The sequence below is a fragment of the Fusarium oxysporum genome, chromosome 4 (genome assembly GCF_000149955.1).
Source record: "Fusarium oxysporum f. sp. lycopersici 4287 chromosome 4, whole genome shotgun sequence".
Lineage (NCBI taxonomy): Eukaryota > Fungi > Ascomycota > Sordariomycetes > Hypocreales > Nectriaceae > Fusarium > Fusarium oxysporum.
The window spans coordinates 1-20,966 of NC_030989.1; the positions used below are offsets into that span (position 1 = coordinate 1).

The 20,966-nt window shown below is 49.7% G+C and overlaps 9 protein-coding genes across 9 annotated transcripts; 3 read left to right on the plus strand and 6 right to left on the minus strand.

Annotated features, from left to right (window-relative positions):
- Nucleotides 1-45: 45 nt before the first annotated feature.
- On the minus strand, nt 46-1,777 carry FOXG_07374 (uncharacterized protein; the record flags this gene model as incomplete). The annotated part of the gene is made up of 5 exons (XM_018385957.1): nt 1,532-1,777; nt 1,312-1,437; nt 777-1,233; nt 645-725; nt 46-585 (listed from the first exon to the last, which is right to left on the minus strand). The coding sequence occupies exons 1-5, from the start codon at nt 1,612-1,614 to the stop codon at nt 46-48; spliced, it is 1,287 nt and encodes a 428-aa protein (XP_018243043.1). The 5' UTR covers nt 1,615-1,777.
- A 179-nt stretch (nt 1,778-1,956) lies between these two features.
- FOXG_07375 (3-oxoacyl-[acyl-carrier protein] reductase) lies at nt 1,957-3,089 on the plus strand. Its single transcript, XM_018385958.1, has 2 exons — nt 1,957-2,232; nt 2,323-3,089. The coding sequence occupies exons 1-2, from the start codon at nt 2,067-2,069 to the stop codon at nt 3,009-3,011; spliced, it is 855 nt and encodes a 284-aa protein (XP_018243044.1). The 5' UTR covers nt 1,957-2,066; the 3' UTR covers nt 3,012-3,089.
- A 1,037-nt stretch (nt 3,090-4,126) lies between these two features.
- On the minus strand, nt 4,127-5,115 carry FOXG_07376 (uncharacterized protein). The gene is made up of 3 exons (XM_018385959.1): nt 4,829-5,115; nt 4,701-4,760; nt 4,127-4,624 (listed from the first exon to the last, which is right to left on the minus strand). Exons 1-3 carry the CDS (start codon nt 5,021-5,023, stop codon nt 4,160-4,162), a joined length of 720 nt encoding a protein of 239 aa, XP_018243045.1. The 5' UTR covers nt 5,024-5,115; the 3' UTR covers nt 4,127-4,159.
- Nucleotides 5,116-5,716: 601 nt separating this feature from the next.
- On the minus strand, nt 5,717-6,511 carry FOXG_07377 (uncharacterized protein; the record flags this gene model as incomplete). The annotated part of the gene is made up of 1 exon (XM_018385960.1): nt 5,717-6,511. One exon carries the CDS (start codon nt 6,509-6,511, stop codon nt 5,717-5,719), a length of 795 nt encoding a protein of 264 aa, XP_018243046.1.
- Nucleotides 6,512-7,747: 1,236 nt separating this feature from the next.
- FOXG_07378 (uncharacterized protein) lies at nt 7,748-9,568 on the minus strand (the record flags this gene model as incomplete). The annotated part of the gene is made up of 3 exons (XM_018385961.1): nt 7,748-8,252; nt 8,324-9,149; nt 9,217-9,568. 3 exons carry the CDS (start codon nt 9,566-9,568, stop codon nt 7,748-7,750), a joined length of 1,683 nt encoding a protein of 560 aa, XP_018243047.1.
- Nucleotides 9,569-10,004: 436 nt separating this feature from the next.
- On the plus strand, nt 10,005-10,860 carry FOXG_07379 (enoyl-CoA hydratase; the record flags this gene model as incomplete). The annotated part of the gene is made up of 2 exons (XM_018385962.1): nt 10,005-10,186; nt 10,245-10,860. The coding sequence occupies 2 exons, from the start codon at nt 10,005-10,007 to the stop codon at nt 10,858-10,860; spliced, it is 798 nt and encodes a 265-aa protein (XP_018243048.1).
- Nucleotides 10,861-12,562: 1,702 nt separating this feature from the next.
- On the minus strand, nt 12,563-15,783 carry FOXG_07380 (uncharacterized protein; the record flags this gene model as incomplete). The annotated part of the gene is made up of 9 exons (XM_018385963.1): nt 12,563-12,607; nt 12,794-12,950; nt 13,154-13,402; nt 13,593-13,693; nt 14,171-14,305; nt 14,478-14,726; nt 14,780-15,045; nt 15,138-15,419; nt 15,531-15,783. The coding sequence occupies 9 exons, from the start codon at nt 15,781-15,783 to the stop codon at nt 12,563-12,565; spliced, it is 1,737 nt and encodes a 578-aa protein (XP_018243049.1).
- A 1,203-nt stretch (nt 15,784-16,986) lies between these two features.
- Nucleotides 16,987-19,158, plus strand: FOXG_07381 (uncharacterized protein; the record flags this gene model as incomplete). Its single annotated transcript, XM_018385964.1, has 2 exons — nt 16,987-17,290; nt 17,362-19,158. The coding sequence occupies 2 exons, from the start codon at nt 16,987-16,989 to the stop codon at nt 18,948-18,950; spliced, it is 1,893 nt and encodes a 630-aa protein (XP_018243050.1). The 3' UTR covers nt 18,951-19,158.
- Nucleotides 18,954-20,758, minus strand: FOXG_07382 (acid phosphatase; the record flags this gene model as incomplete). The annotated part of the gene is made up of 3 exons (XM_018385965.1): nt 18,954-20,489; nt 20,539-20,675; nt 20,712-20,758. 3 exons carry the CDS (start codon nt 20,756-20,758, stop codon nt 19,126-19,128), a joined length of 1,548 nt encoding a protein of 515 aa, XP_018243051.1. The 3' UTR covers nt 18,954-19,125.
- Between the last annotated feature and the right edge of the window lie 208 nt (nt 20,759-20,966).

Sequence of the window (20,966 nt, forward strand, 5' to 3'; positions counted from 1 at the left end):
TCACGTCCAGAAGATGAGAGTATCAAACTGTCATTTACCATGTTTTCAGGTCGTTCTGCAATCACGAGACTCGTATCCCTCTCCTCCAAGCGCCGACGCAGTTCCACAAGTGGCCATGCCTCCTTGCGGGTAGACCAGAGCCAGAACTCTTCTCAAGATGCTGATGAGAGCGGACATCTGTTCCTGGGCTTCAATAAATCGCTGCTTTGCTTCGACACCATAGACTCGAGACCGTCCTATCTCATGTGACAAATCGGCTCGAGAGAGCACAAGGCAATCTCTTTCTGCTTCAACCATACCGGGAGGCATCATGAGCGGCCGACGGGTGTACAAGCTGTGAATACAGTCGCTGAGGATGCAACATCCCCACAGTCGCCTAAGATTGCCCTGGCTGAAGTGACTTTTGACTGATGTCGAAACCTTGGCCTGGTAAATAGCATCCTGAGAATGATGAATTGCCCGACCAAGCCATTTAGTGCTCGGTCTATTGGTTCTTGAGTTTTTTTGTGAGGTCCAGTGTGCAAGCAAAAGAGATACTTGGGCAAGGACGACTGGTGATGACTCAGTCTCTTGGTCGTAGAGAAGCTAAAAGCATAAGTTAGCATATAAAATGAAGCCTGAGCGACGTCGAGTGTTGAACTCACCTGGGTCTTCCGAAGGAAACTGTCACGCGCCTCATGTGCGGTACTATGCTGCATGCTTTGGAGGACATCACCATCCACGTACTGTAAGGCGCAATTAGTGAAGAGCCTTACCGTGATCAATTGTGGGCTTACCTCGCACGCCACGAATAGCATTGCTGAAAGTAATATAACAGGGACTCGACTGGTCTTGCCGCCAGAGGTCAATGGATCATAAATCGACCAGAACTCGGCTTCATTGACAACAGGCAAGATCGGATGAGCATGATGAAAGAACGCCCGGACCAGATGGTCCAAGCAGCTACTTTCTGGTAACTTAAAACAACCTTGAGAGTCCAGATAATTGATGTCATCCGTATGCAAAGAGCTAAGATTGTTGATGCAGAGGAAAGGATAATACGCGAATGTGATCTCAGGCCGAGCTTGGTTGTGGTTGTAACTCGGACTTTGACGAGTTAATGGTTCTGCCAGTTTTGGCGTCCCCAAGTACTCATCGGTCAAGACTACAAGCAAGTCTTTGTCTTCCTTAGAGGCTGGCAGAGGCTTGGCCACAGTCTCTACCTCTGACACTTCCGGCTTCTTATTGTGATTTCTAATATAAGCGTATTAGTTTTGGAAAGGCGTACGAGATTTAAATCTTCCAGATCAGGGATCCATGGGTTACTCGTACCTGTCATTGTGACGGCGTCGCCAACTGACAACGCATTGTTTACTGTCAAGTACACAATTTGTGCAGGCACTAGGCATGAATGTCACGTCACAGCGGACCTTTCGTGCTCGGCAAGATAGGCATGCCCTGTGGTGGAGTGGAAGCACAGCCAGCTTGTTAGCCGACACTTGATAACAGTACAAATAGGTTCATGTTCTCTTCTGCATGCCAGACTACTTACTTGGGTGACCTTTTTCGAGTCTCTTGCCGCTTCGGCTTCGGCTTGGCGAATGTGCCTTGGTGTTCCTCAGTCATCGTCGGCATCCTCAAAGCTTGAGCCTCGGCTTGGACTAGGCAGGGGAGGACAAGGCGAGTTGTGTTGTGTTCGGGTGATGGTCAACCGGTATTACTAGAATGGCATCATGAGTACAATGCAGGCCAATCCATTGTCGTTCAGAGCTCCATCTAGACCAAATGACGGCTGTAATAAGATGTTACGCGTGCTTTGTGAGTTTCCTTCCGGGTCATCTTCGGTAACACCAAAGGTAACTCTGTAACGCCGAAAGTGGCTGTAACGCCGACTGGAGCTCTACAACGCCGAATGAGGCTTGGCAATTAGCCAGTGGGGCGGAAGCTAATTGAATCACGGCATCGACACCGCAACGGAGGTTTTAAATAGTCGATCATATGATGCTAAGTCGAGAACAATTACTAGGACTCGTGGCGGGTAAGAAACTGAGCTATATTTTAGCTATTTACGCCCAACCTTAGCAATCATGGCTGAACGTGTCGCTCAAATTGCGTCTCATATTACTTACCCAAGAGGTCTTCTGGCGGGACAAACTGCAATAATCACGGGAAGTGGACAGGGCATTGGTGCTGAAGCAGCGCGCCTGTTCGCTCAGGAGGGTGCCAAAGTGGTTGTTTGCGACGTTGATTCAGGTAACTGTCGGCTGCCAAGCCCTCTGGAGTAGAGAGTACGGCTTGACCTTGGATAGAATTAGGCTAACACTTCCTGTTACCGCAATACAGACAAAGCACAAAGCGTGGTGAATGGGATCACTAGCTCTGGAGGCCAGGCACTAGCAGTCTCTGGTGATATAACAGATCGAGACTACATCAACCAGCTCGTGAAGCGCGCGGCCGAGTTTGGAGGAGGAGAGATCCATATTATCGTCAATAATGCTGGTTACACATGGGATGGTGTAGTGCATAAGATGACTGATAAGCAATGGGCTGCGATGGCGAATATCCACGGCACTGCTCCTTTTCAGCTAATTCGCGCCGCAGCCCCTTACTTCCGCGTCAAGGATGGAAAGCAGCGAAACATCATCGGCATATCTTCAACTTCAGGTCTTCACGGAAACGTCGGTCAATCTAATTACGCCTTCTTTAAAGCTGGTGTGTCTGGACTAATGAAGACGGTTGCAAAGGAATGGGGACCGGCGTTCAATGTCCGAGCTAACACAGTGGCATTTGGGTATATTGAGACGCGCCTAACGCAGGCGAAAGAAGCAGGGACCTTTATTACAGGACCGGATGGGGAAAAGATCCAGCTCGGCGTTCCTGGCCGCGATAGCAAATCCTCCTTCGAGGACATTCCACTTCGCAGGCCAGGTTCGGCACAAGACGCCGCCAAGGTTATCCTGGCTGTGTGCAGTCCCCTTTTCTCCTACGTCACAGGCCAGGTGATCTCTGTAACTGGAGGCAGGAATATGTAAGGGAGGAGGAAGAGCCGATATAGTAGTCCAATAGTATCAGACGAAGAATCACAAGTGTAACCCCTTCTAAGAGTCCAATTCATATAGCAATGCTTGGCATATCTCGTCGATTCCTGGAGGTGCGGAAATGTCCCACAGAATCGCACCGAGGAGATATCGTTCAGGTTCTGCTAGCGTCAAAGTGGCGGGAAGAAAGACAGAGCCTTGGACGTTTTCACTAATGATTTGGACATTGTGGAAGCGTTTGAGCACCGCGCTGCTTCCCTGGTACGTGAACTTGCTGTTGTTTCTCGATCTTGGAGGGAGGGTTACTTCTGACAAAAGCGACTAGACCTTCAAGTTGTACGACATGATTGAGCACAGGAAGGCCACATGGGGATATTGTCGGCATTCAACTTCATGATTTGAGCAACGGTAAGCTTCGGACAAATTCTTCCATGGCTGTATACTACCCAAAAGCTAATCGGCCTCATTGCAAGCTTACTCTGAGTCTGTCCTGGTGCACAATTTCTACAATAGACTGCTGACAGAAACAAATATTTCGGAGCTCACCAAAAGAGTATTGTGGCTCCTTTTCCGACTTTTCTCTCTTGGCACAATCAGCAAGCGAAATCGCGACTTTACTCAGTCCGGCGCTTTGAGAAACCAGGGCCTTAACCACTTGTCTGACACTGCTATTTGAAGCTTGATGAATGAGATACGTCCTCACGCAGTCAAGTTGGTTGATGCATGGAAGTTGCTATCTTACCTTCTCTACAGGGTATGTAGTCCCAATGGGCGTCCATTACATTACCCTTGCTGACCAGATCGAACTGCAGCGTTCTTGAAAGGTATGATGGCAATGTTTTGTCCAAGCTGTGAAGGGCGAAGCGTTGCCACACTCGCGTATGTCAGTGAGATCATGCTGTATATATTTTAGGCTATAAAGATGAAATCTAATTTAGACTTCCTCAGAGCGCATTTCCTTGGTGAAGATCTCAGACGACAAGGTAGTGAATTCAACTCAACTTCTTTGGGTGCTCAGGACCCTACCACTTGCCGCATTAGACCTGTAACTCACCGGATGCGCGGTCCTGTATGGTCGATACGGATGACCTTTGTGTTGATTAGAACAAAAGCGGAATTGTTGATCCAATTTATTATTATGTTTATAGCTTGACCTTTGCCTGACGGGAATTGAGCCGAGAATGAACATAACTAATCTGCTGGAACGCCCTCAGCGCCTCACCATATAGCTCTCCCCTGAGCAATCCGTAGACCCCCATCTTTGCTTTGGACTTGACCCTGTCGGCAAGCTGCAAGGCACGGTCCAGCATCTCTTCCGGCGAGGCGATCTCATCCACGATACCATCCGCCAATGCCTCACTTGATGTAAACTTATGACCCTGCAGGATGACCTTCCTGGCTGTTTGTGGTGGCAGCTTGGCTCTCAGAAGGGCACCCATTCCATCGAAATGCAGGCCGAGCTCTGCTACGGGCATGCACCAGTACCCACGGGTAGAATTCATGATACGATAGTCGTGGGCCAATGTTATCACTGAGGCACCTCCAAAAGTGTGTCCGGTGATGAGACAGATGGTGGGGAACGGGAAGTCTAGGAGAGTTGCAACAAGCTGTTACAGCCGAAGAATGCATATGTTAGTGAAGTACTCACCAAGTTCACCGCGGACGGCCAGATCAGGTGCTTACCGGATAGAATCCCTCGGAGCTGGCGTATGGGTTTGTGTCTCGTTCATAGAGATCCAGACCCTGTGCATATGTAAGTAATTACGAACTGTTCAAGGCATCCTGGATAATTTGTCTGGGGAAGAACGTACCGTGCAGAAGAACTTGGCATCGTTGCCTCGAATGATGACAGCGCCAGGTGCGTCAGGACCTAGTTCCCTCCGAACATCATTTAAAGCCCGAATAATCTCTTGACAGAATTGTGATGTGAGACGGTTCTCTGGTGGTTTCTGCAGAGTAAGGATAAAGACATGTCCGCGACGCTCGAGCCCAAGGTTTTCGTACATGATTGCTGGCACACGTAAAAACAGATGATGCTGAAGCCCAGATGCTGCTGATGATTCAGACCCTGACGTTTAATTGATCACTCGGCTGTTAGATGATGCACGGTGGAGCTCTTCCCCAGGACCGCAGATTTAATGGGTCTCGGCGTTAGTTACGGCGCGTGCCATCCTAGTGTGTCCTCGGCGAAAGCAAAAAACCCCACCAGTAGGTGAAACGCCGCATCGATTTGCCGAACCTCCATGACAAGACATGTTGAACACGTCAGAGTCTCGGCCACTTATGACAGATTTATGGTTTCATCAATGTCGAATGGCATGCCCTTGGTCGACGGATAACCATTGCTGTACTGCTGCTGGAATAACAGGATGCTCACCGAGAACATGACGTGTAGCTATCTGGCTTCAAAGTTGTATACGTTCGGACCGAGAGAAGGCTTGGAGTGAAAGAGACGAAGCTCATCTGGAAGCCCATTAATGCACAGGTAGAGAGCGCTTTGCAACTTCTCAATTGCTGTTCCAGCTCCCTGTTTCTGCCGGTAGCTGTGCCCAATGTCGTCGAATGTTTGACTTATAGTGATAAAGAAGGCTACATATTCATGCTTTGCCCAACTTTGTAGATTACACGATCTTGGCTTTGAATGTCATCAGGGGAATAGTAAAGAGTCTCAAGCAAACAAAACGCTATATGTGTTTCTCTTAGATATTTTTAACGAAATTGATAATGGCGTTGGCCATAGCCTCTGGTTGCTCTGGCGCCATAGCATGGCCAGCACCCTTGATAACCTGCACCTCAACACGATCACCCAGACACGGCTTCATCACATCCTTCACGACAACGGCGTCGTGCTCAGCCTGTAGATCCAAGATCGGAACAGTCTCTCCAGCAGAAAAGTACTTGTCGACGGGCGTGCACATGCGCGCACGCGCCTGAGCCTTATGCGCAGCTTCGTTCCACCCGTCCAGCCACAGACGTGGGTTACCGTTGGGTCCGAAGAAGGCCGCTCGAAGGTACTCAAGGCGCTTGGTCTCCGGGAGGGACATATTGCCGGACCCGTCAATCTCAGTGCGCAGCCGGCTGAAGGGTTTCTCAGTTGATCCGGGGGGAAGCTTGCCTGCCGAGGCGGCTGCCATGACGACGCCACGGACGAGGTCTGGACGGTCGGCGGCCAGCATGCGCGCCGGCTGGCTGCCCCAGGCGTGGCCGACGATGACGGACGGGCCGCACTCGATGTGGTCTAAGACAATGGCTACGTCTGCGGCGAAGTCGTGCATGGTCAGCTTGTCCATAGGTCCATTGCTCTTGCCAATGCCACGGGGCTGGGGGCGGATAACGCGGTAGCCAGCTTCGACAAGGAATGGGGCGACGATGTCGTAGTCGTTTGCTCCACGGGCCAGCGAGGGAAGAATGACGATGACAGGACCAGCACCTTGGTCGAGAGCCTCAATAGTAATGGGTCCTTTAGTGACCGTAAACGAAGTCGTAGTGGCCATGCTGGCTATACACGAAGATCTGTAATAGTGCTACTGATATTTTCGTTTATGTATGTAGACTTTTAATTAAGAAGTGTTTTAAGATACTTATTGCTTGGCCAACGCTCTGATTTTGTAAGTAATATCCTAGGTGCTACTCTATTTGACCTCGTGGCTGACCACCGCTGGCGCACTAAGCAAAGTTATGCCATTAAGTTTAACCAGATTTCTGTCACCTCGTAGGCCTACAGTCTAGGTGGCCCAGGTCTAGTCCCAACAGCAGGGATGACTTGTATGCTGTCTTTCATCATGTTTCACTAATTGCAATAAGTCAACATTAACAGAGATCTTGAATGTGGAGATTCATGCTGGCCACCAATCCGCAATACCGGTTGATTGGCCGAAGAGCGAGCCTAGCTCCAGATGAGGATGGGGTGTGGGGTCCCTAACCGGGCGCTCGGCGAGTCGCCACGGAATGACGCCGTGGACGGGACTTTTATTCTTAGAGATTATCCAGTCAGATTTAGCTAATAAGGAGTCACATAAGAATATTATTGCCAAGACAATTGATCTCTGGGATGTAATTTACATACTTGTTAAAATGCTACTAAAGCCCTACATACAGAGATCGGAATAGGAAGTCTGGGGCACATGACTCCAAAACGTCGACGTTGGATAAAAAATGATACCCCACAATTCGCCGAGGGCTTCGTGTAAGGGAAGAATCAGGTTAGGCTAGTGGCGAGGTTCGGGTTTTCGCCGAGTTGCCGAAATGAGAGTTCTGCTCTATGACAGTAGTATAATATTATTATATTACTATGCGTGCTATTTTCAAAGCATCTTCTATAACAGCGGTTCTTATAAACTATGTAATATGCAATAAGAAATAATATATAACCTTATATCTCTGAGATTTATGTAAAGAATCATAGCTAGATGTTTTATTCACCCTATACCAGCCAGTGGGGAGAAAAGAGAAATAACTGCTATAAATTCTTGTAGTGTGAATATATATTTATTTATATCTTCCACCTAGTAACTATAATATCAGACTGAAAGTTACATGAATTTTCATTATGCCTTTTAGTATAATAAAGGACATATGTTACAAAAGCATTAACAGCACTAGTTCCTCTCATGAGCTGTAAATTTATCTAACTTCGGTGCTTGTAGTCTTGGTATACACTCAATAGTCTGATAGAGTCCTGAAATACCACATAGAGCCGACTCCGACACCGCACTGGATGCTATCGCAATTTACAGTCTTGCCTGCAGCGGCCTCGTCTGCTTCAGTTTCTTCCATACCTGCACTTGAGGTATCTCCTCGTATCCGGGACTTGGAATGAGCTTCGGTCCCAGGATCTTCTTCTGTACCTTGCCTGTGGCACCCTTCGGGATCTCCCCTTCCACCACCCTGAGCACAGTGGGGAGCTTATACCCGGCCAGCTGATCCCTAAGAGTACTCCTGACTGTGGCGAGGGTGACATCCGGCGCATTCTTCACAGCCAGCACCGCGCCAACACGCTGCCCAAACTCGTCGTCCTCGACGCCCACTACCATGGCCTCGTTCACGTATGGCAGCGTCAGGCACGCGCGCTCAACGTCGAGCGCCGAGATTTTATAACCACCAGACTTGATAATATCGACTGACGCGCGGCCCTCGATGAAGTAGAAGTTCCCCTCACGTCGTGCGATGTCACCGGTCTTGTACCAGCCATCGGCATCAAGCGCATTCTTCGTTGTCTCCGGTTCCATGAGGTACCTTTGTTGTCCGTCAGCCATAAGTACATTGATCAGACCGAACAAGGCTCGCGAGGCAGATAGAATACTTACTTGGCAAACATGTTGGGCGTCTTAACCAACAACTCACCCTCAGGCGACATCTTAAGCTCTACTCCTGGCAGTGGCTGGCCCACGCTTCCCTTGGGAATGTTCTGAAGCTCGATAGACACACGTATACAGCCAGGAATTTCGGTAGCGCCGTAGCGCGTGAGGATGGGCTGGCCCATTGAAGCGGTCCAGAAGTCCTGTACGTGCTCCTGCAGAGCGCTAGATCCACACAGGAACGCACGGAACTGGCCAGCTGACTGCTTATAAGGGATCTGCTCGTGCGTTGGGAGCTGCTCGATGAACCACTTCAGGCGCATGTAGATAGTGGGCACAGCAGAGAAGATAGTCAGGCCACCTTGCAGCCAGCGCTTGAGCACGGTGGCGGCGTCGAACTTGCCATGGAATTCAATGCAGGCTCCTGCGTTGAGAAAGGGGAAAAACGAAGTACCTAGACCGGTGGTATGGTGGACGGGCAGCGTGTGTAGAAGTACGTCTGTGTGTGTGATGCCGTAGCTGTCGCCGACGGTGATAGCGCCCTCGTGTGTATAAGTTCGTCGCAGCACGACGCCCTTGGGCTTGCCGGTTGTGCCAGAAGTGAAGATGACCACGCCGGGTGCGCTGGGGTCTTGTGGCGAGTTGGATGACAATGATATGTCGAATGGCTTTAAGCGGGTCATGCGAGGTAGATTGGGTAAAATACTGAGCTGCGGAATGCCACAGCGCTGCGCTGACTCCTGTGCAAGTTGAATCGTCGCTAAGCTGGACAGGATGGCCACCTGCTGTGACTTAGTGGCGTAGTAGACAATCTCTTCTGTGGGCGCCGTGGGGACTAGATAGATGTGATCAGTCAGTCACTCCTCAATCAATGCATGACATGACATGGTGGAATTACATACACATGGGTACCACTGCCCCCCCTAAAGCTAGCACCGCCAACACGGCGACGGTAAACTCATAGCCGCCCCCAGCTAGTACTCCAAAATACACCTCATAACCGCTGCTTAGCTGGTGCTGCACCTCGGAAGACAACGCTGCTCGTATGACCTCCCTGAACCCTAGAACCGCATCGAGCAGCTCCCCGTATGTTTTGGAGACGCTGAGCACCTGATCTATGATGGCAAGGCGGTTGCGATGCGCGTGCCGCAGTAGCCTGGTGAACAAGGGATTGTTGGGTAATACATGCGGACCATCGTGCGACGGCACGATCTGCGTGCGGTCCAAGTTTGCAGTGCTGGGAGGTACAGCCATGTTGAGATGATCAATCGTTATCTTTGGTACGAGAGAAGACCAACACAGACATGGTTGTTCTTAACATCCAACCGTATTAGAGTGCGTTTTCCGTGTGATATGTAGCATCTGCCTGCCTCACTCACCCACGTTTGTTTCCCAGACCCGGCGTTTAGACGTGCCGATCATGCGGGGCTATGGCCGAAACTCCGAGTGGGGTCTTCAAGCGGTGTCTCGGTGGTGAGATGGTTAATGATGAGTTGTCCGGCGGACTTCTTTCTTATGGACTGTCCATCGGCGACTCGTTCAAGTGAAGGGCCGGACAAATGGATGGCCCCGTGGTGTTCAGTTCCATTTAACAGCTTGCCACAAAGTCAGCTCGCGACATAACACAACACTCGCATCTATCTCAGTCGTGATTCGGATTGTTGCGTTGACAGAACACATAATCGTAAGAATGGCAGTGATCGAGGTTGATTACAGTGGCCGCATTGCCGTCGTAGTGCTCAACAAACCCAACAAGTTGAACGCTTTGACCAAAGACGAGTTCTACCAGCTCGCACGCACACTTCAGGAGGTTGCCAATCATGATGAAGTGGTAGCGACTGTGTTGACAGGCAACGGGAGATTCTTTTCAGCGTGAGAAACTTCTATACCTATCTTATCTACTGGTACTGACACTGACATATGTGTGCAGCGGTGCCGACGTGTCGGTTTCGAGGCAGATGCCCGAGGGCACAGACTTGTATCGGCATAACTTGACCGTCACGGTAGCCAGCAACATGAATCTTGCGCGAGCCTTCTATACGCATCCAAAGATCCTGGTAGTAGCCCTCAACGGCCCTGTGGTCGGTATGGCTGCTGCGCTGATTGCTTTCGCCGATTTTATCTATTGTACGCGGGAAACCTATCTCTTGACACCGTTCGCTAGCTTGGGCCTGATAAGCGAAGGAGTCTCGTCGATAGCTTTCGCAGAGCGCATGGGCATCTCCAAAGCAAACGAAGCCCTGATTTTGGCGAAGCGCATCTCCAGCAAGGAATTACTTGAGGCAGGTTTCGTGAACCAAATATTTAATTGCCCCGCCGAGTCATTCCGGAGTGAGGTGCTCAAGGAGGTTAAGGACAGGTTCCATGATGGTCTGAATGCGTCAAGCATGTTGCAGATCAAGAAGATGATTAGACATCGATCAAGACGGGAACTGGACGCTCAGAATGTTGATGAAGTGTTTGGAGCTCTCGAGAGAAACGTTCAAGGAATTCCGCAGAAGGAGTTCGAGAAACTGCGGAAGGGGCAGAAGAAACATAAGCTGTGAGTCTGTGGCTGGGGTCCAGTGCAAGTGTCGAGTAATGTAATCTACGGTTCGAATAAAAAACTATCATTGAGAATCCAATTCTCCACATGTTCGAATTGAAATGTCCCCATATCCAGCGCCTCCCCTGGATCCATGAACGGGTCGGTCGCTAACGCGTCGTTGCCGGGTGATTGTATAGGCTCTGGAATTTGCTCTTGGGTAGCCAGCGGGCTGGAGGACATCTGCTGGCTAAGAGTGCTCCATATGCGGCAATAGCCAAGGTCTATCATCTTGAAGTACTCCAGGGAATCTTTGTCGTCCATTCGTAATTCGGCGGTAGAGCTGCTGGTACGTTGTCGCCTCTTGTTAATGGCATTTTGGAGAGCTCTGGAAGCCCCAATTGCTGACCGCCAACGCTTTGAAAGTTCTGTGAGCGCAAGCTGGAGTATCTCCAGATCCGGCTGTACAGCATCCCACAGTCGCTTATTAGGCATGACCGAGACCAGCGCCATGCTCGAAATGAGGCAGTACCGAGTGCTGATCGGTGCTAAGACTTTGATCTCGTCTCTGGCCAGGAAATCCTCAAAAATGCGGGCGACGAACGATGCAGCCAACGTCGCAGTCACCGATCCTCCTGAGTGCGCAGGTTGCATACGGGAAAGCACTATTAAGCTAGTGAAGTATGGTAGATACAACTGACGTGCCGGTAGGTTGTGACTGTTTGCAAGATAGCTGTGCGTTGGCTGGTTGCTGGGTGCAACTTGGAGCTCTTGGGGGAGACTCGTTGCCCAGCGGTACAATGAGCTCTCAATGTAGAGCCTTTTTGTTCGTGACATGTGTCGTCTTATGCAGCAAGATGATATGTCTCCAAGTACTTGGCATATGTCCACCCAGGCCGAGAATAGCTGGAACGCGAACTGCGAGTCTGGGAAGTCGCTCGGTATCGGAGGCTGCACATCGCTGTCATCGAGATTAATGACTCGCGGTCTGCCATGCGCGACGGAGATGAGTGAGTCTCGAACCTGTGTAATTCTCAGTCAACACGAACCAACTTGGGTACACGCGCTTCAGCTTACCACCAAACTCCACCACAGCCTCCGTCGTATTGCCCTAGACGACCCTGGAGGGGATTCTCTATGCAGGCCAATCTGATGGGCGATTCCGACCCCAATCTTGAGCCAAAACCCACTATTGTCAAATGAAATATGCTCAGGAGCCTGTGGATTGTACCATTGAAGCATCAGTGAGGCCTTGATGGCAGACAGCCCGTCCGTCTCTACTCCAGACCAGAAGACTGCTTTGGCTCTGTGATAAAAGTCGTCCGAAGATGCAAAGGCAACCACAGAAGGTGAATTTGTGACTCGACTGCCGGCCAGCCATAAAGATTGAGCCAGTAGCAATGAAGTAGTTTCTTGGTCGAAATGCGAAAGCTCGTGAATATCTTTTGGTTCCAGAACAGGCGTCCATAAGTTGCAATAGTCTAGGAACGCACTCAGCAGGCTTTGACGCGTTGCAAGAGGCGGTATGTCTAAAGCTTTCCACAGAACTAATGTTTCCCTTTGAGTGCTTGCATGAGGGCCTATCTTTATCTTTGCTGGCGCGAAGGCACGAGCACTCGTCTCATCTATCTCATCGTCGTCTGTGACGTAGTGGCCTCTACCTATATAGGTGGTCGATTGGCTCTTGCAGTTGCATGTCAGCATTGAATTCAGACCAAGAATACTTAGGAAAGAGATGGTGAGAAACAACGAATAATAGTAGCATCACGCTATTTGGGAGGTTCACACAGGTCACAGAACAGAGCCAGGCCAACACTTGTGCGTTGGGCATGCTACAGCATAGAGATCTGGGGTTGTCATCCATACTCGAAGGTCAATCTGATGTGAAGCTTTGATGCAACGCAAGAGTTATTTTGACCAAGGCATGGCAGATGGCAAAAGCATGCGTGACTTACCGTAGACGGGGTCTGATATGAGGCATGTTCCATCGGCATTACTATGCCTGCCCCAGATGACTGCGAAAGGCCCTGGCTTTGTTGATTGCTGTAATTATAGCTTTGACTGTTGTCAAGTTGTTGGGCCGTAGGAGCAGCTCCCCCACGACGACGCTTCCTAGTGCGCGGACTGAAGCAGCAGGTCAGCCTACGCCGGGCGAAGTTGGACCAGGGAAGCCCACATGCACTCTACTCCCGCAGCCTTGCATGTTATGCAAGTGTTTGATTCGACGTCCACTTCACAGCGGACCTGGAGGAAGTTAGCCCGCCTGGGGATCAAGTCTGTTTGAGGTCCGGACTGGACTCAGCTACTGACCTTACGATTGTGACAGAGTGTGCACGCAAGCATTTTGGATCGGCCTCTGCTGTCGTTGTGAGGATTGTGCCGGCGGGGAAAAGCCACCGCGGGGAAGCTCGAAATTTGAACGTGCAGTCTTGGCATCTTGGTTATGAAAGACCGAAATGCCGACCAGCTTATCCCAGAACAGAAAGGTATGGCGCGAGTCAGCGAAAGCGGGGTTTGTTGGCCATGGCACCCTCCTAAGTGCGCCGAACGATTTGTGCGCACATCTAGACTTGCAAAGTCGTAGTAGCTGGTGGTTATTGGACGTGTCTTTTCACCAAATACCTTTCGATGGCAACAGTGGACAGGGAAAACCATATACGTGCCATTACCCTTAACCGACCTCCTAGAGACATGTTTGACTCGGCGACTTGTCAGGAATTAGTAAATGCAATAACAGTAAGTCTCGCAGCTTACTTGACACATACATTGGCAGAAGTCAGTCGGTCTTTCGCCAAACTACCTGCGATTCTCATCAGCCCCGTGGGGTTAAATAATACTGCAGACATGCCTGGATCCTAGTTTGGATGGAAATTATCCCCTACCAGCTACTTGTAATTGACTAACACATCTACAGTGGCGAAATAGGGTAGGAGCTAGATAAGGAAGACTTTACATCAAAGACAAGGCGAACGGCTGCTTTCTGCAACCACATTGTGATGCTAAACCCGTTGATTCGCCCGAGTACTCAGCCCATCACACGATCCGCCCGATGCTTTGTCCTTGATGACATCCTAGCGCACACATCTGCTTGGCTTGCAGGTCGTCGGTTGCAGGTCATGGGTCTGAGCAATAGCATTCATTGAATTGATCCCGTTATGCAGCTATGATAGCCGACTTGACTACTGCCACTTATCAAAACTAAAAGAAATATTTCCAACAGTCCAGTTATCCCTATCTGGAAGCCAATGGCTTATTCAACGTACCTCCACCTCTTTGGCAGGTTGTTTGCCGCTTCGTGTTCTTCCATTTTCTTATTGAGTCTTTTTACATACCATTTGCAAATCAGGCAACCGGCGATGCCCATGACACAGCCTGCAATGATCAAAATGCCACCATTCTGATAGCGAGGTTCTTGGGAGCGAAGCTTGGCTGGTAAGTAGGAATCTGGGGCGCTGAGGGTGAGAGACCTACGAAGAAGTATGGTGTGAACCAGTGGGAGACTGATGCGATGCAGTTTGTAATGGCAACCAGAGCACCACGCTTTGTGCGAGGGCGAGCGACGTTGGTTGTTTCCCAAGGAATGTGTATCTACTCCCATTAGCATGAAGCCATACCCAATTGAGGGCATTTTATACATACATTCAGGCCAACAAAAGGTCCCGCACATAAAAGGAACATGCCAAAGTATCGGGCACCTGCGTTCAGGGTCGAGATCATGATAACGACGCCGATGATGCATGCAACTGTGCTGCCAATTATATGCCAGCAATGCTCCATATGTCTTCCTGACGACCAGGAGATTACACAAGTGGCGAGGTAAGCGAAGATATACGGTGGAGCTTGGATGAGATAGGTCATAAGATTCGAGTATCCTAGAGTTTTTACAATCTAGACTGGTTAGATATTTTAGGGATTGGCAATACGTTGTAGGCTTGACTTACCGATGGGAAGAAATCTTTGAATGAAAGAGCGACAATAAGACCAAAGTGAAGCACCGTATAAATCCAGGTGAATGGGTCTTTGCATGCAAGCTTGACTCCTTCCCAAGCACCACCTTCGTCATCCTCGGACCGCCCGCCTGCTGAGACGATCATTCGATATTGGGCCATCTCTGCCATCTCGGGGGTCATGAAGTATGTGCCCGTGTTGTGAGGGAAGTTGGGGATGCACCAAAACCCCATGGCAGCGACGAACAGCCCAACGATACCTGTGAAAGTTAGAGGGAGCCGTATACCTTCATGGTCAGGGATAGGGTTTACTTGCCCTCAATAATGACGAACCACTGCCATGCACGCATACCGGCAAGACCGTTCATATTCTCCAAAATACCAGCCGCAAGCAGCCCAGAGAAGATGTTGGAAGCGATATTACCAGCATGCCAGATGGCCATTCTCAAAGGGGCCTCCTCCTTTGTATACCATGAGGAGGTCATCAAGCTGACCATGGGAAGGAAAGGGCCCTCAGCCACGCCGACCATGAAGCGGCATACTAAGAAAGACCATCCTGAAGACATGGCAGCCATACAGGCTGTGACAACAGACCATGCAATGACATAGGCTGGCATCTGCCATCGCGGCAGGCCTTTGGCGAGGTAGACAGTGGCAGGAAGTTGAGTGATGATATAACCAACATAAAACAGCGAGATTCCAGCAGACCACATAGTGTCAGACATGTGTAGGTCATCCTGCATACCTGCGAGCCGAGCATTTGCCACGTTGATGCGGTCGAGGTATCCCATCAGCAACATGAGCGTAACAACCGGCAAGAAAACCCAATCCAGTTTGCGCTTGAGCTTCTTTTCGATTTTCTGACGTTCCTCAAGGCTTTTGTTGACCAGAAGGGGAAATAGAGGGAGATACTCATCCACTACTGCCTCCCCTTCGATATGGGTGGCATATTGCTTCTCCGCAGAGCTATCATGGGATGTCGTGCGTTGTATAGCCATTCTTGCTCGCTGTGCTTGTTAATAACCTTCTGGATATGTTTGCTAATGGAGGAGATTTGATGAAGGGGATTGTATGTCTATTATTCTTGCCGCAAGGACAGACTGCTTTATACGTGAATCAAGATGGCTGCGTGCTTGCGCTGAGTATCTTAGTACAGACCGTCGACAGTCCAATCAGGCGTCGAGGATGTCACAATGATTCACAGGAACTCATTATCCAGTAGTTAAACCCTGCTTTCCCCGCGATTACCCCAGATAGTTTAACCTTGGCGTTATCTAGCGTGGAGAGGCATAGGGTCGGCGTTTCGGAACTTCGGTGATTATAAACTAACGCCAATGCAGGCCATGGACATAGCCCGCTCGTGTTGCAAAGTAGAGCGTGGTTGGGCCACGGCATAACATGTACCTGATACACTATACATTGTACTGAACATTCCGTCGAGCAGAATACGGTAAGCTTGTATCTACTTAATAATGGCTTACTTATGCTAGGGAATGTATGACGCATATCTTGGTAGACACACTGGGTGAAGATACGGAAGACAGGAAATAAAGAGATAAGAAATTAAAGAAGTGAAAATACAGCTTTTCACTTATATTAATTTGACTTATTTTATTCTTTGAAGTGACAGTGGTCCTTTATTGTATTTGGATAAGTAGGTCTGCTGGTTTGTAGGATGGCTCCGCCACTCTGCCTTTGAAGGGCTTTCTACGCCTTCTCCATCGCCCTCACTAGCTATGTTACCATTAATTGGTCAATCACCAGATCTAGAGGGCAGGATTGGCTGGGGCTTTGTCACATAGCTCACTCTTGTCCTGGACTTGGGATTATACATCTAACCTCTCCGTGGCCTGGAGAAATTACCAGAATGCGCTCTAGAACTGCTGACGGGTTAATAGATCGCAGAGTTAACCTGTGGATTTTGCTCATTTGTAATGTAAGCGTATTCGGGATGTATAGCTGTATGTTGAGTGGTTTAATGCGGGGGGATGTAAAGCACTGATATGGAACAGCCTACAACGAGTTGTCCCCTGCTGAAGGAATCATCCTGTGGGTCAATTGGTTAATCTTCAGGACTAATAGGGACAAATGTTGTGGGGCACATTCAGAACTTTGGGTCAGCCTTGAATCTTACATAAATCACATGACTTTGCCCAAAGTTAGGTCTTATGTGTCTTCTGCTTCAGGCGCGTTGACTCAAGATGGCTACCGGCAACTTCAAATACAATAGTTTGCAGGAGAATGAGATCAGGGTGTTGGTTCTGGACGCAGCTCAAGAGGGAGACGCCCTCTCGGGAGCCCTTGTCGTTGTGAAGCATGTCCCTGGCGAGCATGTTACGCGGTACGATGCAATGTCGTACACCTGGGGTGACCAGTCAGATCCCGACTATATAGATCTCCGGCATCCGAAACCGATTGGACACGATAAATCATGCATTTGCAACAAAGAGTCTTCGGGGTCGCTTGCCATCGGTCGCAATCTTGCTTCTGCTTTGCGAAAGATCCGTCACCAAAGCAATAGCCAGATCCTCTGGGCTGACTCATTTGCATCAATCAACGGGACCTCGATGAGCGAGCCGCGCAGGTCCTGCGAATGCGCGATATATACAAGCACGCCCAGCGCGTCATTGCCTGGCTCGGCCCCGCCGACGAACACAGCCCCATTGCCATCGCCATGCTGCAAGAACTCGCCGACTGCGTCGACTTTACCAATGAGGAGGACGACATCTTGGATAACCGGATAAGATTTAAGCCAGACAAGTATGACTTTCTTATGAGAAGACACCCAGACAATTCCCACGACTGGTCCAAGCCCATGCCCTTCTCTGACCGCCAGTGGCAGGCCTTGGTATCCTTGATATCGCGGTCCTGGTTCCGTCGACTATGGGTACGTCAAGAAATCCTACTGGCGGGTAAAGACACCATTATCCTGGTCGGAAACGACAGCATGCCTTGGCTGCATTTCAGGACCGCCATCGAGATAATTGCGGCAAAAAGGGAGGCATTGGCTGGCAAGGTCGACATCCATATCATGGTTGAGTTCTCCAACGCACGCAGCTTTTCGGCCCTTCGACACTTGAGGGACTTTTTCTCTCTTGTAGCTTACACACACGCCTGTGAGGTAACGGAGCCGAGGGATAGAGTCTTCGCGCTGTTGGGTCTCGCAGAGGGCGGCTTTACTAGCGAAATTGACGTTGATTACAGAAAGGATGTCAAGGACGTCCATCGCGATGCTTTGGTTCGGGCGTCGACGTACCATCAAAATCTCAAGTTGATGTCGCTGTGCGATTCAGCGTCCGAGCCGACATGGATCCCCGACTTGGAGCGGATACAGCACCAGCGGCCCATGACTTACGGTCGAGCTGCACTTTGCTCAGCCGAGAATGCACATGCGTTCACCAAAGAGCAATTGCGATTGCAAGGTATACGCTGCGACTACATTGCGGAGCTAGTCGGGCCTCAGGACAGTCAAGATTCTCAAGCACAGCTCCAAGTCACTGTGCTAGAGGCAGCACGACGCTTTCTGGGTCCCCACTCAGAGACTTGGGATTTCCAAAAAGTTCAGCAATTTTCGCTCATGTTACATGTAAACGACTTCTTCATCCACCCCCCATTCATCAACAAGATGCACGAGCAGTTGGCGGAGCGAATCAGCACCCATAGTAAGACGCTCGGTGGCCAACTTGCACACTTGACTTACTACATGCACAACCGCTCTATATATCTGACCAAAATGGGTTACATCGTGCTGGGCCCACGGGACTGTCAGCCTGATGACCTCGTCGTTGTCTTTCTTGGCTGCCATCTGCCTATGGTCCTTCGGTCGATAGAGGACGGCGAGTACAAACTCAAAGGGCCGTGTGCTCACCCAGCACTCTTGGCCGGCGAAGCAATTCTTGGCGAGATGCCAAAGGGTTGGCGCCTACGCTACGCCAAACGAGGTGAAGAGCCTGTCTTTGAGAATCCAGAAGGAAAGCGGCAGCATATAGACCCGCGGCTGGATAACATCCCTGTCCCGAAGGAATGGGAGCTACGTTGGAGGGATAATGGTACCCCGTTTTGGTATATTGCTGCAGAAGATCGATGGACCAACTTTGATCCAAGACTCTCGCTGGATAGCCTTAGGAAGAGAGGGGTGAGAGTGGATGATTATGTATTGCGGTGAGAGCGTTGGAGAAACATAAACTTTCATTCGTTATATCGTCTCAGACTATCTGTCCCGCAAGTCCAACATAGAGGAGGAGGGGAAATCATGAGCTACTTGAGCAGACAAAAGATCCTGACATAGAAATGTTAGATGAAAGACGGGAGTCAAGGGAAACAACATTGCAGCTATTTCTCTAGTTCTGTCTAACAAACTGTTTGTTGTGTGACTTGAAAAGCTTGGATTGATCCAAGAGTTTCCCTGTCGATGACTGGAAGAAGTCGACTTGCAGATTTTGAGCATCCTGGAACCGAATAGTGGCGTAACTAAAGTCATCCGCATACGCAAATGCATTGCCAGTAGCATTCTTCCCTACAGCACTCAGTCCCTCGATGTTTCCTGTACCTCCGGACACAATGTACATAGGCGCCTTAGGGTCTTTCATTCCCGCAGCATCAACAGTCCCGTTGTATATGGGGTAGAAGCGCTGTGAGTTATGTACGTGCCCAAAGACGGCCAAGTCAACGCCATACTTGTAGAACAACCCTTCAAATGCCTTTTGGCAAGGCTTGCAACCTTCATCGCCAGTAGTGTACCAAGGGCGGTGACCTGCAACAATGAGCCAAGGTGTGACTGTACGGTCGACTGATGCAAGATCGGCTTCTAGGAATTGGAGTTGCTGATTGGGACTACCAAAGGGTCCGCTGTTCAGGTTTGCTGAGCCACCTGGTGCATCTGGTGCGTCGGGAAAGTCGGTTTCGGTATCAATCATGACGACATGGGCCATACCGTATTCGAAGGAGAACCAGAATGGCGGGTTTGCCAGTTGCTTAGCCTTGTTTGCGCTCACTCTCGCCGCGTCGTCGGAAGAGGTTGAAGGAAAGGCGAGGGGCATCACTTGGCCGAATCTGTACATGAAATCGGTGAAGTTCTTCTGACCCTCAGGACAGAGATTGTTGAGGATGGGGATCTCTTCACATGCTGCTTCATGATTTCCTGGGCTGACCATGTAAGGCTTACGACCAGAGATGGGGGCCAACTGATTGTAGAATGTCTCAAGAATGGCTTGATACGCCTCCTCGCCATGAAGCAGATTCTTGGGTTTCAGGAACCAATCATCAGCGTATGCGAGATCTCCAGGATGAATGATAAATTCGTAGTCGTCAGCTGTTGTTGCAAGACGGCCGATGGTTGTGTGGTTCAAAGAAGGCTGAACGTTGGGGATTACATCTCGCTTCGTTTGATCCATGTTGATAGTGAAACCATCCTCTCCGTAAACACCAAGGTCAATGATGGCGTTGATGGCGAATGGTGTCTTGTCTCCAGCTGCCCGAGGACTGAGGAATTGATCAATGACTGAATTTTGAGACACAATCTTGTAGTAGTATTTCGTTGCTGGGGACAGATTGCCAAGCGTCACAGCGTTGGCCCAGGTACGAGAAGTGGGATATGTCAACGATATATCAGAGCATGCTTGCTTATCAAGGTTGTCTTTTGAACTGCCATATTGCACGCAAGGCTTAGCTTGCTTGGCGTAGGTGTTCCAGCCGATGGTTACACCTAATAGAGTTCAGCTATAAAACTTTTGATAATTTGATATTGAACTTACTGTTTGGCCCATCCAGCGACAGTCGTTGTTGTACTGGGGTTGAGAGATCCGACGGGATGGGCGGGAAGCTAACCTTGGCTAAAGCGCCGGTTGCAAATAAGAATAGCCCAGCAATCATGTCTTGAGATTGTGTCGCCCTATTACCAAATCAATTTGAAGTCTTCAACTCAAACCTGCCAGTGCGAACGGAATCACCCTTGAGGCAATTAGTGTCCTTCATTGTGGAATTTATACTTATTCTCTTTGTCTCTATTTTAGATAATTGTGCCGGATAGCCGACTGGATACCTTAGCTTTTGGGAGCATCCTGATTGAGAATGTGCTCCGAGGCTGTATGCATGAAGTCTGTCGCATTTCAGTCTTTGCTTGTGAATACCAATCAGCGCGTGGTTATTCAGCAGCATCTGATTGGTAGAACACCTCGGTTTA

Bases quoted from the DNA above. Each gene is read 5' to 3' on its own strand.
- FOXG_07375 (XM_018385958.1), top strand. From the start codon at position 2,067: ATGGCTGAACGTGTCGCTCAAATTGCGTCTCATATTACTTACCCAAGA. The intron at 2,233-2,322 runs GTAACTGTCGGC...ACCGCAATACAG, and splicing joins TGTTTGCGACGTTGATTCAG to ACAAAGCACAAAGCGTGGTG.
- FOXG_07376 (XM_018385959.1), bottom strand. From the start codon at position 5,023: ATGTACGAAAACCTTGGGCTCGAGCGTCGCGGACATGTCTTTATCCTT. The intron at 4,761-4,828 runs GTACGTTCTTCC...ACATATGCACAG, and splicing joins ATGCCAAGTTCTTCTGCACG to GGTCTGGATCTCTATGAACG. The intron at 4,625-4,700 runs GTAAGCACCTGA...CGGCTGTAACAG, and splicing joins GCTCCGAGGGATTCTATCCG to CTTGTTGCAACTCTCCTAGA.